This window comes from Salvelinus namaycush, chromosome 5 (genome assembly GCF_016432855.1).
Source record: "Salvelinus namaycush isolate Seneca chromosome 5, SaNama_1.0, whole genome shotgun sequence".
Taxonomy (NCBI): domain Eukaryota; kingdom Metazoa; phylum Chordata; class Actinopteri; order Salmoniformes; family Salmonidae; genus Salvelinus; species Salvelinus namaycush.
This window is the reverse complement of record NC_052311.1, coordinates 55,343,705-55,359,432: the sequence shown is the minus strand read 5'-3', so window position 1 is coordinate 55,359,432 and position 15,728 is coordinate 55,343,705. Positions and strand designations below refer to the sequence as shown.

At 43.7% G+C, this 15,728-nt stretch overlaps 2 protein-coding genes across 3 annotated transcripts in view; one reads left to right on the top strand and one right to left on the bottom strand.

Moving 5' to 3' along the window:
• LOC120047196 (protein spire homolog 1-like) overlaps positions 1–9,964 on the top strand; it is a 55,238-nt gene extending 45,274 nt beyond the window's left edge. The window contains exons 9-15 of the mRNA XM_038992727.1: positions 1,802–1,965; positions 2,104–2,203; positions 2,794–2,936; positions 5,956–6,093; positions 6,303–6,401; positions 6,526–6,782; positions 6,969–9,964. Coding sequence (XP_038848655.1) covers positions 1,802–1,965; positions 2,104–2,203; positions 2,794–2,936; positions 5,956–6,093; positions 6,303–6,401; positions 6,526–6,782; positions 6,969–7,230 — 1,163 coding nt within the window. The 3' untranslated portion in view covers positions 7,231–9,964. The remainder of the gene's footprint in view (positions 1–1,801; positions 1,966–2,103; positions 2,204–2,793; positions 2,937–5,955; positions 6,094–6,302; positions 6,402–6,525; positions 6,783–6,968) is intronic.
• An 856-nt stretch (positions 9,965–10,820) lies between these two features.
• On the bottom strand, positions 10,821–14,914 carry LOC120048509. Of its 2 annotated transcripts, none has more exons than XM_038994545.1 (4): positions 14,776–14,914; positions 14,027–14,296; positions 13,278–13,427; positions 10,821–11,395 (listed from the first exon to the last, which is right to left on the bottom strand). In XM_038994545.1, exons 1-4 carry the CDS (start codon positions 14,810–14,812, stop codon positions 11,196–11,198), a joined length of 657 nt encoding a protein of 218 aa, XP_038850473.1. In that variant the 5' UTR covers positions 14,813–14,914; the 3' UTR covers positions 10,821–11,195. The 2 variants fall into 2 exon arrangements, with proteins under 2 accessions (XP_038850473.1, XP_038850474.1); XM_038994546.1 differs by having other exon boundaries at positions 14,027–14,292.
• Between the last annotated feature and the right edge of the window lie 814 nt (positions 14,915–15,728).

Below are 15,728 nucleotides of genomic sequence, written 5' to 3'. Positions count from 1 at the left end.
CACATATACACATACACACACACACACACGCACACACACGCAGAACACACACACACCTGTCGGCTCTGTTCAACACAAAAAAGCACATTCTCACAAAACATCACACTGTATCTCCAACATCGCCTGCATTGGTCACTTAGCACTTCTGATTAACTTACAGTATATGGCCCTTTTTAAAACAGATAAGAAGAGGATACCTTCTGTTTTATACGGTTGTACTGCAGTGGTTACCCAAAAATGTCATCACATCCTCTAGTGAGATAGATAGCCAATGAATATCCATTGGTGACACTGAAAATAATTTCTAATAATCTACACTCTCTCACTATTTAAGTGTCAACACTTCCTGTTGTGGGCGGGGTATCTGAACTTTGACAAGTCTGATTGGCTGTGCTTGACATTTCTCCCACTGATCCCAGCGTCTTTCATCACACCGGAGGCTCTTTTACCCTTTGCTCATCCACGGGTACTAGTCGGTTCAATTTATTGTTGTGCAGCTTTAATGTGTGTGTGTGTGTTATGTGTGCGTGCGTGCGTACGTGAGTGTGTATGTGATGGTTGTCTATCTGAACTTCATTGCAGCTGGGTACTTATCCCCTTACTTTGTGGCCAGATTCTCCAATACCAATACTCACCGAGAGAGATAGAGTTCTGTAGTCAAATGACAGGCTATGTTTGGGGATAGGGATAAACCATTAGTACAGCCTGGCCTATCATATTTAAGGAAGTGTTCCCTTTTAGGTGGAGGCATATACTACAGCACTCCACAGTTGATCCTTACACGTCAAGGTAAAGTATGTGGAGTGGTTTGGCTCTGTTTATGTGACTAGCAACTTGTGTGCTGCAACACATAATGTTAGCCCTGTTTTGTTTGTCTGCCTATTTGGCTGTATCCTAACACTACTGCTTATGCCTCGACTAAAATAGACTGAATTATACTATATCGACAAATATAGTTTACAGAAACCAGTGCTTTACAATGTTTTTACTTTTGACTGACACTGAGCATAGTGCCAGAAATGGTGGATGTTTGATCTGCTCTAGTTTAAACCTGGATCCTAGGACCAGTCAGTCTTCTCCCAGGCAGGCAGGTTTGGAAGCTCCAGGACAGCAGTAGAGGAGGAGGGCCTTGGCCTCCCACTAAGGTAATGAGCTCAAATTTTAACCTTTTTCCAGAAGAGGTATTCACATGCTCACTGCGTGGTCCTTTTCACAGAGAGGGAGATAAAGAGAGAGAGAGAGCGCCTGGCAAGGCCTCAATGCATCCACAGATCAGATCGGCCTCTGCTACTGATTATCTGCTGCTTCCAGCACTCTCTTCTCCATCCCTTCCTCCGTCACCCCCTCCCTCCCTATTTTATTTCTCTCTCTCTTAGGGGGAGAAGTTGTCAATGAGGCTAGGAGGGAGGGAGTCAGCCAGGGTTAGGGTTTCATTAGAATCCTGCTCAGTCCAGGTCTTAAAGGGTAATGAAAGTAGAATCCATGTTGTGTGTGTGTAACACCAGGCTGCTTCTCCGTCTCTCCTCAACTCACACTCCCTCCTCCCTACCGCTGGTGTGTTCCCCTCGGGTCTGTTCAGGACTGTGCAACGTTACCGAACACTCAGATAGAAATGTATCACGTAGAACAGATATGTTTGTCTGTCATGTGGAGCTGGGAATTCTGTTCCCAGCTCTATTCATGATATTTCTACCTGCAGTGTTCAGTATAGTTAGCTACTTTGCATCCTGCTGAAATCACCCCTGGGTATTTGAGTTGTCCTCTGTCTGATCAGTCTTCTTGTGACAACCTCTCTGTCCAGATGTGTCCAGCCCTGACGGCCGCAGGAAGACTTCCAGCACCATGACCCTCAGCAGTCTGTCCAATGGGGGGCCAGGGGCACCAGGGGGTGGAGCCCAGGCCCTATGTCAGAGGAAGAGGCTGAAAGCACCCACCCTGTCAGAACTGGAGAGCTCCGACTCTGACGTAAGTGTGTGTGTGTGTCTGTGTGTATATGTGTGTGTGCTCGCACGTGCAGTTGTGTGTGTGTATGTGTGTGTCTTGTTCTGGTAGTTGACATCAGTATACATCCTACAGCACTGCTCTCTGTTGTTCCCCTTACAGGATGACATCACCATTGGGGGTCAAAAGTCAGCTAGTAGCTCCAGTGTCTCTACATCGGTGGTGGACGACACCTCTCCAGAGTCTGTACTGGGCAGGAAGAGTGAGTTGACTTGTGGACCAGAAAGCCAGAGTTAGGGTTAGGGTTCAGCCAGGGTGTGAACATGAAGCTAGGGTTGGGGTTAGGGTTAGGGTTCAGCCAGGGTGTGGACATGAAGCTATGGTTGGGGTTAGGGTTAGGGTTCAGCCAGGGTGTGAACATGAAGCTAGGGTTGGGGTTAGGGTTAGGGTTCAGCCAGGGTGTGAACATGAAGCTAGGGTTGGGGTTAGGGTTAGGGTTCAGCCAGGGTGTGGACATGAAGCTAAGGTTGGGGTCAGGGTTAGGGTTCAGCCAGGGTGTGGACATGAAGCTAGGGTTGGGGTTAGGGTTAGGGTTCAGCCAGGGTGTGGACATGAAGCTAGGGTTGGGGTTAGGGTTAGGGTTCAGCCAGGGTGTGGACATGAAGCTATGGTTAAGGTTCATAGAGATCCTATAATGTGCTTTCACAGCTCTCAGCTGTTCACCTGACAGCTCTTCTATGCTGAGAATAATGCTGTCAAAGAGGGAGTGTTCTCAGTCAACTTAACTGTTAATATAAGGGTTACAGTACTACATAAAAGTATATCACACATGTCCCCCCCCCCCACCCCCAGCTCCACCCATGTTCCTGCCCATCTCCTCCACCCCCCAGCCTGAGAGACGGCAGGCCCCCCAGAGGAGACACTCCATTGAGAAGGAGACGCCCACCAACGTACGGCAGTTCATACCCCCATCCAGACAGAGCTCCAAGTCTCTGGTGAGTAACAGAAGAGAAGAAGGAAATGAGAAGAGTTTATCAATCTGGAGAAAATGAGCACATTGGAGATTTTGGTTCCTGAATAGTGTGTCAGTATGTCTTGTGTTCATCAGCCTCCATCTTCTTTCTGTTAGGTGATGCTCCTAACACCCCACCTCCAATCCCCCCACCTCTTCTCTGCCACACTAACCCCTTTAAACCCTGTCCTCACCCTCTTCCATACACCTCTATAACCCCTGGCCTACCCTTCTTCCATACACCTCTATTACCCCTGTCCTCCCCCTCTTCCATGCACCTCTATTACCCCTGTCCTCCCCCTCTTCCATACACCTCTATTACCCCTGTCCTCCCCCTCTTCCATGCACCTCTATTACCCCTGTCCTCCCCCTCTTCCATACACCTCTATTACCCCTGTCCTCCCCCTCTTCCATGCACCTCTATTACCCCTGTCCTCCCCCTCTTCCATGCACCTCTATTACCCCTGTCCTACCCCTCTCCATACACCTCTATTACCCCTGTCCTCCCCCTCTTCCATACACCTCTATTACCCCTGTCCTCCCCCTCTTCCATGCACCTCTATTACCCCTGTCCTCCCCCTCTTCCATGCACCTCTATTACCCCTGGCCTACCCCTCTTCCATACACCTCTATAACCCCTGGCCTACCCTTCTTCCATACACCTCTATTACCCCTGTCCTCCCCCTCTTCCATGCACCTCTATTACCCCTGTCCTCCCCCTCTTCCATGCACCTCTATTACCCCTGGCCTACCCCTCTTCCATACACCTCTATAACCCCTGGCCTCCCCCTCTTCCATACACCTCTATTACCCCTGTCCTCCCCCTCTTCCATGCACCTCTATTACCCCTGTCCTCCCCCTCTTCCATGCACCTCTATTACCCCTGGCCTACCCCTCTCCATACACCTCTATTACCCCTGTCCTACCCCTCTCCATACACCTCTATTACCCCTGTCCTCCCCCTCTTCCATACACCTCTATTACCCCTGTCCTACCCCTCTTCCATACACCTCCATAACCCCTGTCCTCCCCCTCTTCCATACACCTCTATAACCCCTGGCCTACCCCTCTCCATACACCTCCATAACCCCTGTCCTCCCCCTCTTCCATACACCTCTATAACCCCTGGCCTACCCTTCTTCCATACACCTCTATAACCCCTGGCCTACCCCTCTTCCATACACCTCCATAACCCCTGGCCTACCCCTCTTCCATACACCTCTATAACCCCTGGCCTACCCCTCTCCATACACCTCTATAACCCCTGGCCTACCCCTCTTCCATACACCTCCATAACCCCTGTCCTCCCCCTCTTCCATACACCTCTATAACCCCTGGCCTACCCCTCTCCATACACCTCCATAACCCCTGTCCTCCCCCTCTTCCATACACCTCTATAACCCCTGGCCTACCCTTCTTCCATACACCTCTATAACCCCTGGCCTACCCCTCTTCCATACACCTCCATAACCCCTGTCCTCCCCCTCTTCCATACACCTCTATAACCCCTGGCCTACCCCTCTCCATACACCTCTATAACCCCTGGCCTCCCCCTCTTCCACACACCTCTATAACCCCTGTCCTCCCCCTCTTCCATCCACCTCTATAACCCCTGTCCTCCCCCTCTTCCATCCACCTCTATAACCCCTGTCCTCCCCCTCTTCCACACACCTCTATAACCCCTGGCCTCCCCCTCTCCATATACCTCTATAACCCCTGTCCTCCCCCTCTTCCATCCACCTCTATAACCCCTGTCCTTCTCAGGTCGGGAGGATAGCCCACCATCTGTTCCCCTGGACCCCCCTCCTCCTCCACTCCCCTCCCTACACCCTCCACCCCTTATGGAGCTCCTACCCCGTCGAGGTGTTTGTCTTGGGCATGGTGTGGTCTGCCCTGTCTGCTCTGTACAGGGGAAGAAAGCCTGTCAAGGTTTGCCAGTCGCCCCTTATGTCCCTGCTGGCGCATCGTAGTTCATCATCATCATCTCTTCTAATGCTTCCTGCTTTCCTAGAGACCCATCCCTCAGCCCAGGACTGTTGCTGTTTTCATAGAAAGCCCTTCAGTTTAGGTGTGATTGTCATTATGCATTTTGACAGTCAACAGCAGATGCATCCCTCGCTGGAGCACCAATCATTTCATCATACTCAGCTTCCCTCCATTTAACCGTAGTTATAGTCGTTGTGATTGCAAGCATCATGTAGCCTAGCGAGCCACTGCCAATTAAAACAATGCTCTAGATAGATGAAGTCCTTCATGCTGTGTATACTGTATATAACGTACTGTTGTTCAGTAGCAAGTATAAACTCCCTGTTTTTTGTTATTGTTGATACTCCCTGGGATCCCCCCTCCCTTCCTTCCTCTGGGCCAGAGACAATGCAGCCCACTGTTTCTGAGTCATAAGATCAGCAGCAGGAGCCGCAGCAGCATTACAGAGTTACAGTATATTAATGGTTCTTCTGGGAGTGAGAAACATTAGCTGGGTGCAACAACAACAAAAACTTTTGAATAGAGACACACTATTGAGACACATTATTGAGACACATTATTGGAACAACACCAGGATGACCAGTAATTGCAGCAGCAATAGACCTGGTGTACTGTTGAATATAGCATCTCCGTAGTCTCACCGCAAGCTTATTTATTGAGGTCAGAAACGGGCAGAAAAAAGCAGAAAACCAACCCCAGCTACAGAGCAGAGGGGCCTTGTCTGTTTTTAGGTTGTCTAGACTTTTAAGTGAAGCAGAACTAAGTAGAGGATTTCTGGAATTTTCTCAAATATTTACATTATCTGTCATCACTCAAGTTGTGTACTCTTTCCTTGCCCTTTGTGCTTTGTTTGTCCCCTCGTCTTGCCAAGTGAACAATGGAGACTTTTTTTAGCCAAACTAGTCTGAACCCGGACAGAGTGCACCTAGAGGTGTTGGTGTGTGTAGACGGAATGGTAACAAGGGCAGTGAGTGCGGTTGTCGTAGTAACCCGGCCGGTGCTGTGTGTGTTTTCAGGAGGAGTTCTGTTTCCCGGTAGAATGCTTATCCCTGACGGTGGAAGAGGTGATGCACATCAGACAGGTGCTGGTCAAAGCAGACCTGGAGAAGTTCCAACAATACAAGGACGTGTACAACGCTATGAAGAAGGGAAAGGTCCGTTTACCGCTGGTCATTTTCACCCAGCTGAAGTACAAGTCTCGGACTAAACATCACAGTACCTATTGTTGGGGAAAATCATCTTACATGTTCCTTTCAAAATCTTTGTAGTCACTGGATTTGATCACACACTGCTTTTTGAATGATTTGATTGCTTTTGTCTTAAACTTTTGTTGCACCTGTTCTGAATTCCTTCTTTGTTACAGCTTTGCTTCTGTTGCCGATCCAAAAGGTTTTCCTTGTTCACCTGGTCCTACACCTGCCAGTTCTGCAAAAGGCCTGTGTGTTCACAGTGCTGTCAAAAAGTATGTCATATCTATTCTCTCACACTGATAGAAAGTCAGCCCATAATATTGACAGGCCTATACTGTACCTCCAGTGTCTTTATGAGTGAGTTCATACTCTGCTCTATGTCTGTCTCTCTGTCAGATGAGGCTGCCCTCCAAGCCCTATGCCAACCTGCCCATCTATTCCCTGGGCTCTACCACCACTCTACCCAGGGACCGGGTAGCAGCCCTGGGGAAAGCTGCCAGTATAGCTGGTCCAGCAGCAGCAGTTTCAGCAGGAAAAGGAAAAGCAGCAGCCTCAGCAGCAGCAGCAGGACCAAGCAGAGAAGCAGCAGCCCCCAAGCCTGAGAAGCCCTCTACCAGCCACCATCGCCTCAGCCTTCAGAAGACCATGTCCAAGTAGGCACCCTTCTACTTCTTCTCTAGATTATAACACTCCCTGTTTAGATTTACAAGACTTATTCTCAAATGAAGTTATGTTCTATTTTAAGAGCAACTGTAGCCGACTGAGCCCAGTGAGGCACAGGGACAGAACCTACTCTGTTACACAACTTAGTGTTAACCTCTCCTCCCTCCCTCTCTCAGGTTGTCTAAGCACGGTAGTCTGGAGAAGTCCCATTCCCGTGACGAGGTGGAGCTCCCAGCGGAGCTGACGCAGGACTGGAGCACCATGGAAGTGTGTGTGGACTGCAAGAAGTTCATCCACGACATCATCTCCTCCAGCAAGCACAGCCTCTCCCTGGCCACCAAGCGGGCGCGCTTAAAACGCAAGACCCAGTCCTTCTACATGTCGTCCCCCAAGGGAGCTGATTACCGACCCTCGGAAAGAACAATCAACGAGGTCTAGACTCTCCCCTCGTCATTGTCTACCTTCTCCACTGTCTTCTAGCTACTTCCAGAACTTATGGCACAATACAGAACTCTGACTGACTGGGTTTTGATCTGGATGACCGTGCTGCGATCCGGCCTATACCAGTAGACGTGTCTAGTTTAGTCTGTCTGTCGATGCTGTCAGAGCGGGCTGTGGACCTTTACTTTTCCTTGGAGGAATGTGGACTGTGTAGTCAGTGCTTGTTGCTATGTCCTCTGATCGTCGCATACAGTACCAGTACTTTCAGACAAAAGGATACTAGTCCATTTTTATACAATATTTTGCTCAGTAATGTAAATGTTCCCATAATGTTCTGCCATAGAGAGGTGGTTAAGGACACTGAATGATCAAATGTGTAAAGTATGAGGTATTGTAAATATTCAAAGTGGTATGGCCTCAATCACCCCCTATACTGGCACAATTGGTGGAATGTGGTAGGAGCTACTCGCCCACAGAAAAATCAATGAGCACAAGGCAAAATAACGCTCCATATTTGAATTCCTCAGGCTGTGGTATTCTATTGTAGGAGAGTAGGTGTAATGTTAACAACACAAGTCACATACTGAGAGCTGTGAACACCTTAAAGTGGAGACAATATGAGACAAAAGCAACAAACGATTGAATGACGACTTGAAAGGATATGGAACTGTAGATGTTTTTTTACAAGTTATAATTTTCTATGGTATGGTATACATGTGTACATATGGTTCGGCTTAGAGTCAGGTGGTTTGTGATGAAAAGTTGTCTCCCCCTTTTTACTCTTCTTGACATGTTCAGGTTATTTTTAGCTGACGGTACAATAATGAGTTATGCTCATTGATGTTCTCTGGGTTCTGAGCGGTCTTGATGAAGCATCATTTTACCATAAAGAATAACAGGTAAACAAACAGCGTGTCACTTTGCTCAAAGTTGGATCATACCCATGAAGGTAGCCCAAACCTCTCACCTGTCTCTCCGTAGGCGTAGGGTCTACAGGAATGTCATGTGTCAGTGTTAGTGCCAAAAGATTCCCTTCTGTCTAAACCATAATATAAAACCCAAATAAGTATTTTTTTCTGTTGTAAATACTCATTGACCTCGCTATAGATCGCCATCGCAGCTCCCGATTAGAGCATGCTTCTCCAAAAGACGTCAGACTGCTGAATATACTAACTATAGAAATAGAATGAATAGAATGGGCGTCCCCATTCAAGTCAATGATGGCATAATGGGTGGACTGGCAGCCATTTTGAGTGTACCCATGCCTAGGTCACAAATATATAGGTTAAGACAACGTCGTCATAAATCTGGGAACAGTGCCGTTGCTAACTACCATTGTTGTATATTATTATGGGATATTAGAATCCCGTTGTCTTAACCTTTGTCATCTTCAACCTAGACCCATGCCAGGAAGTAAAATCAGGATGTGTACCCTTCATACTGTGCTGTGATGTTTTGTTGAGTCAACTCAACTGACATTACAAAAAATGTATTCCATTGCTTGAGTCACATCAGTTAGCGTCATTTGAATGAACAGTCTTCATTACCATGGCAATCCAGCATCAGTTGATAGAACATTCCAAATAACCATGGAAATTATCGCATCGCAATACCATGGAGCCATTGTGAGTGTACAGATGAGTTTACCAGTCAAATTTCCAGAGTTAGCGCTTCCAAGCCTGTTCTATTCATTCTATTTCTATGATACTAACGCTATGCCATGATGAAGGAACAGTATTGACACAGTATTTGTCACTGGTAGTTGAACACACCCGATATCATTGAGCAGGTACAGTAATTGTGCTAGATAATCATAACAAAAGCAGACACAAACAGTAGAAATCACTTTTTGTCAATATTTTGTATAGCCTGTGCCCCCAAAAATAATCTAGTCTGTCCCAGTAACAAGCATGCGCCCCCAGAAATATATGCATATATGAAATGATCTCAAATTGTCTTTCTTTGCTTTACAATAGTTATGGTATGATTTAACATGCTTAAAACCACCCTCTGTTTTATTGTATAGGCAGCAAAGAATGGTATTACACGCTACTCTACTGTTCAACTCAAAGCCTCAAAATGATGCCTTCATGAATTTGTATATCAGTTGTGTGTGACTGTGGTGTGTCTTAACCATACAGTTTGTTTCTAAACCAGAAGCAGAAGCATATTTCGGGAGCCAGGAATCAGGATGTATGTATATTAAAGTGACTATTACAAATCCAGTCTTGTTCCTTATATTTCTGCCTTAAATACACTGCCTTCTTCTCTCATCATTAACATATTGTTGTGACAGATTGAATCCACAGCGACTCAGCATACTGTATGTAAATATTATTTATAGTAATGTCCGTCCATAGAGCAGGTCTGTGTTTCCTTGACACTTTACATAACAACTAAAATCATTTAGACTTGGGGCTATTAACTTAGCCTAGAACCAAACTAAATTGCTCTGTTTGGTAAAGTGAAACAGAACTATTCAGTTAGGATCCAGGCTACTATTAACTAGCTTAGAGATTGTTTCTCACAAAACAAGTCATTGCAGGACAAAATATGGACTACAATAAGTTGAGGTGATCTACTGTGTGGTACATAAAAGAAAGCCCAAAATGTGACAGCAACATGCATGTACTGCTGTGTAGCTTGTATCTTTAATCTGTTCAAACCTTCCAGATGTAACTCCCTCCCAGAGAGTTGAAGAAATGATGACAAAGAATAATACAAATGTAATGCAATACCTTTATAATGTTGTATGGATATTTCATTAAGTGACATGCCAGCTTTTCAAGAAAAAAATAATATTGAGAAACCAAATTATTGAGATTTTTTTTGTATTGACATATAAAACAATAACAATTTATGTACCTTTTATAATAAACTTTTTCTTTCTATAGAAATAACCTATTTCAACAAATGTTGATAACTTAGTAGAACAGTGAATATGTACAGTATAATTTTCAGTAAAGATAAATCAGTATGTCCTAACACATTCATTTAAATTAATACATTAAGAATACATTCAAAGTAAAACAGCACTTTTTTTTTTTTTTTGCAGCAAGTAAATACTTAAAATAAATTAAATGCACTTTATCAGTAGCAGTGGTCAGTGCGGTCATTATACATTGGGTTCACAGAACGTAATGTAGGTACTGTATGATTCAATACTTATTCCATAAGTCTACGGACCAAAAATATGGTTCATTCTTTGATTATGTGGGTTAAGTTATACTATCCAAACAATACACTACAATTTACAATAAATATACATTCCCCAGAAATCAAGTTCATCGACACAGCAAGGAACATTACAATGTAGCCAATGGCCATACATTTTGTCCCCATATCACTTATGGAGATTGAGAGCCACGGTCGACCGTGGTGCAGTAGCTTGCTCAAGGGCACAACAGCAGGAGATGGCATCTAGGATAGAAGAGCCATATATGTATGGCTCTGATAGGATACTGATGCAGTGCCACACAACAACTAGTTTAGACATTAAAGTTTAGGCATTAACTCCACATTTTTACGGTTAGGGTTAAGTTTAGGCATTAACTCCAAACTTTTAAGGTTAGGGTTAAGTGTATGCTTTAACTCCGAAATCTTAAGGTTAGGCATTTACTCTGAATGGTTAAGGTAAGTGTTAAGGTTTGGGATAGGCTTAAAACAAAAATCTCAAAAACAACTTTCTACCACTGGATTCGAACATGTAACCTTTGGCACCAGAGGCAGGTAACCGAGCGGTTAAGAGCATTGGGCCAGTAACTGAAAGGTCACTGGTTTGAACCGCTGAGGCGACTAGATGAAAAATCTGTCGATGTGCCCTAATTGCTCCTATAAGTCACTCTGGATAAAAGAGTCTGCTAAATGATTTAAATGGAAACTAGTTGGTGGTGTATGAGGGGAGTTTCCCCAATACAATGTAAACCACTTTGAACATCTGGAAAAGCACTACACAAATCTAATCAGTTACTTTCATTAATGAGTTTTTCTTCTTCCCCTTCTTCCTCTTCCGGTGTGTCTTCAGCCTGCAGGTTGTTGTTGTCCCCGATGATGACATATTGCAGTTGGGACCCGTAGACCTGGATACTCCTCTGGAGCTCTGGATCTGGACAGGCCTGTACTGCTCTCTGGTGATCACTGGTGACGTTGCCTCCCATTGTCTCTGTAATAGAGTCATCAATGGAATGCAGTACAGTATATGAAAGTTATGAATCTAATGGCTTCTTTGAACTCATTAACGAAAGGTAAAGTGAAGGGTAAAATGAAATTCTTAAGCTCCGAGCTCCAACGGTGCCGGTCAAAAAGAGAAGTGAATAATTATAATAGTATATACAGTTGAAGTCGGAAGTTTACATACACCTTAGCCAAATGCATTTAAACTCAGTTTTTCACAATTCCCGACATTTAATCCTAGTAAAAGTTCCCTGTATAAGGTCAGTTAGGATCACCACCATATTTTAAGAATGTGAAATGTCAGAATAATAGTTGAGAGAATGATTTATTTCAGCTTTTATTTCTTTCATCACATTCCCATTGGGTCAGAAGTTTACATACACTCAATTAGTATTTGGTAGCATTGCCTTTAAGTTGTTTAACTTGGGTCAAACATTTCGGGTAGCCTTCCATAAGCTTCCCACAATAAGTTGGGTGAATTTTGGCCCATTCCTCCTGACTGAGCTGGTGTAACTGAGTCAGGTTTGTAGGCCTCCTTGCTCGCACACGCCTTTTCAGTTCTGCCCACACATTTTCTATAGAATTGAGGTCAGGGCTTTGTGATGGCCACTCCAATACCTTGACTTTGTTGTCCTTAAGCCATTTTGCCACAACTTTGGAAGTATGCTTGGGGTCATTGTCCATTTGGAAGACCCATTTACGACCAAACTTTAACTTCCTGACTGATGTCTTGAGATGTTGCTTCAATATATCCACATCATTTAGCCTCCTCGTGATGCCATCTATTTTGTGAAGTGCACCAGTGCCTCCTGCAGCACAGCACCCCCACAACATGATGCTGCCACCCCCGTGCTTCACGGTTGGGATGGTGTTCTTCGGCTTGCAAGCCTCTCCCTTTTTCTGCCAAACATAACAATGGTCATTATGGACAAACAGTTCTATTTTTGTTTCATCAGACCAGAGGACATTTCTCCAAAAAGTACGATCTTTGTCCCTATGTGCAGTTGCAAACTGTAGTCTGGCTTTTTTATGGCGGTTTTGGAGCAGTGGCTTCTACCTTGCTGAGCGGTCTTTCAGGTTATGTCGATATAGGACTCGTTCTACTGTGGATATAGATACTTTTGTACCCGTTTCCTCCAGCATCTTCACAAGGTCCTTTGCTGTTGTTCTGGGATTGATTTGCACTTTTGCACCAAAGTACGTTCATCTCTAGGAGACAGAATGCTTCTCCTTCCTGAGCGATATGACGGCTGAGTGGTCCCATGGTGTTCATACTTGCGTACTATTGTTTGTACAGATGAACGTGGTACCTTCAGGCCTTTGCTCCCAAGGGGGCTGTTATTACTCCCAAGGATGAACCAGACTTGTGGAGGTCTTGGCTGATTTCTCTTTACTTTCCCATGATGTCAAGTAAAGAGGCACTGAGTTTGAAGGTAGGCCTTGAAATACATCCACAGGTACACCTCCAATTGACTAAAATGATGTTATTTCGCCTATCAGAAGCTTCTAAAGCCATGACATAATTTTCGAGAATTTTCTGAGCTGTTTAAAGGCACAGTCAACTTAGTAAACTTCTGACCCACTGGAATTGTGATACAGTGAATTATAAGTGAATTACTGTGTCTGTAAACAATTGTTGGAAAAATTACTTGTGTCATGCACAAAGTAGATGTCCTAACCGACTTGCCAAAACTATAGTTTGTAAACAAGAAATTTGTGGAGTGGTTGAAAAACAAGTTTTAATGACTCCAACCTTAACTGTATGTAAACTTCTGAATTCAACTATATGTGCTTGTATCTGTGAATGTGCTTGAATCTTGTAACACATCACTTTAATTATATGAATTGATGAGAATTTGACTGTAACTTACCATGCCTAGAATCCTCTGAACCCATGCTCTGAGGTTGTTGTATACACGTTGTCACACCTTGAAAGTTGCCATCTCCAATGATGCAGTTACTCAAATTGGAATGGCTGATGTTGATGACGTAAGTTGGGGCAGTGTTGGTCCTCCTCCTCTCTGTTGTTTGGGATGTGAGAAAAAAGGGAAGAGGTTGAAAAATGGGAAATAGCCTGTTGTTGACAATAGTATCCCGGCGATTCCCGTTGCGTCATGATGATGACATACTGTAAAAACCTTCTATGAGCTTTAGTTTTGGACACGTGGAGAAACCATTTAGATGTAAGCCTACACTTTATCTTTTAAAAAAATGGATTTTATATGAGGAATGGAACATTCTTGAGCCTCTGGAACATTATTGGGCCTCACCTGCATCGGACACCAAATGGTGCTGGGTTTCCAGTGCTTCCAAAAGGTAAAGTGGGGTAGAATTTGGCTTACCATATACATAACATACACCATATACTACAAAGAAAACGTGCTGCAATCTAGGCCAAGTTAGCCTACCTCTCTAAATACCACATAACATTACTATTTCTATTTATTTATTTTAGTTAACCTTTATTTTATTTAGAATCACAAAATCACCGTAAGCCTAGACTATCCATAACCATATTTAAATGTTGATGAAAACAACATTAAAAGTATAGACATGTAGGCCAAAGTAATTTACTTGCAATTAATCAAATGAAAAAATGTACACTTTTGAAGAGACTTACCTGGGAGGCCGGTGACTCTTTCGAACTGTGGTGGGCACTGGCAACACTTTTCTAGTGAGTCGAAAAAGAGCAGACAGGCGTTGCGACCCTTCTTCAGCACCACCTGGAGCAGTTTGGCAGCCTTCTCCATGTCTGTTCTCTGGGACCAGATCACCTGGCTCTCATACTCTGTGATGGTCCGGGAGCTCAACAAGTACACGCACAGCCTTTCCACCGCACAACATGACATAGATTTGCTAAGAGCGTGTAACTGAAGTTGTAAGCTCCTTTCTTGGATGAGAGAGCATGCAAAAATAACAGAAACAAATATTTCAGTGTTGTTATAACATGATAATAATATGCATTTGCTTAATTAATTCGAAAGAAAATGTGATGGAAAGATGAAAGAAGTGTAGTGTAGGCTAATGCAAAAATATCACTTTCACATCGACCCTGTTATTCTCATTGGTTGTTCCCCATCTAAACTACTTTCTGACTGTAAACATTACATCATCTCGTGCCTGCCTGCCCTACATTCCTAACAAACGCATTTCCATTACATTTTAGATCTTAACATTAACACCTAACTGTATAGTTTATAGTGTAGGCCTAAATACAGAGTTTTCTTGTATTTCATCAATTGCTTCCATACATATATATCATAGGCCTATCCCTTTTTGTTTAGATTGAACCATTGTAATCTCGGTTAACGCATAGCTAAAATTGTAAACTGTCAATCCACGAAAGATTAGAGGAAAGTGATTTCTTACCAGGTAAAATCTCGCCTTTTTCGTTACACTGTAACATAATTGTTAATTTGACAGAACGATATAGGCTACATTACAACATTGCATCACTTTGTGTGTTTCTTTTCGACTGAGAAATGAGCTGTGCAATCGGTTGTCGGTCATTTTTATAGGCTGCGGTAGCAAAACTTCTGAAATAAAAGTCCCTAATGCTGGGCGCATGCTCAGACTGTTTTGGGAGTTTCCACTTGCTTCCACACTCATAATAAATTCCCCAACCGCGCTTGTATTGTCAAGAAGAACAGAAAAAAATGGCAAGAATTGCAGAAAATTGGCCATGATATAAAGTTTTGTTGACGTTATAAATACATTTTAATTATTCGAATCTTATAGGATAGCTAGAGTAGCCTATGCTTAAACCAATAATTGCAATAGCCATTTGTGGAACACTGGAGGTTTATCACCACAGTACATTTGGTTTCAGTTTGTATATTGATTTGATATTCAGTTTTCTCGTCAATACCTCTTAGACAGAAGGTCCTAGGATGATTCGGTGATATATCTATCAGATGAGGGTAAGGACCCCATTAATTTCCTTTGGAAAAAAAGTTGCTCTATGTTGATTTCAGTAGGGGAATATTATGCAATCGCTGCTGAGGGACCGTCTTAAAAGTGCAATCAGCTATAGCTGGTGTTTACAGAAACTTTTTTTTAAATTAAATAATCTATAGATCTTAAACCAACTGTTTATCCCTCAGTAATTACATTTTAAAATTGTATCTTGTTTATTTTTAATGGATTTTATGTAAAAATATGAGCTCAAAAAACATAAATAGGCCTATGATCTTTCTCACTCGTACGCAACCTACTGTAGCCTACTTGCATGACCTAGAAAGCTAAAATCACCTGTGGCAAAGTCACTATTGCCTCTAACCCATGATGCACCCATTAGAATTCCCATTTTAAAGTTCCCTGAT

Bases quoted from the DNA above. Each gene is read 5' to 3' on its own strand.
- LOC120048509 (XM_038994545.1), bottom strand. From the start codon at position 14,812: ATGTTACAGTGTAACGAAAAAGGCGAGATTTTACCTG. The intron at 14,297-14,775 runs GTAAGAAATCAC...CTCTCATCCAAG, and splicing joins AAAAGGCGAGATTTTACCTG to AAAGGAGCTTACAACTTCAG. The intron at 11,396-13,277 runs GTAAGTTACAGT...ACTCTATTACAG, and splicing joins TTCAGAGGATTCTAGGCATG to AGACAATGGGAGGCAACGTC.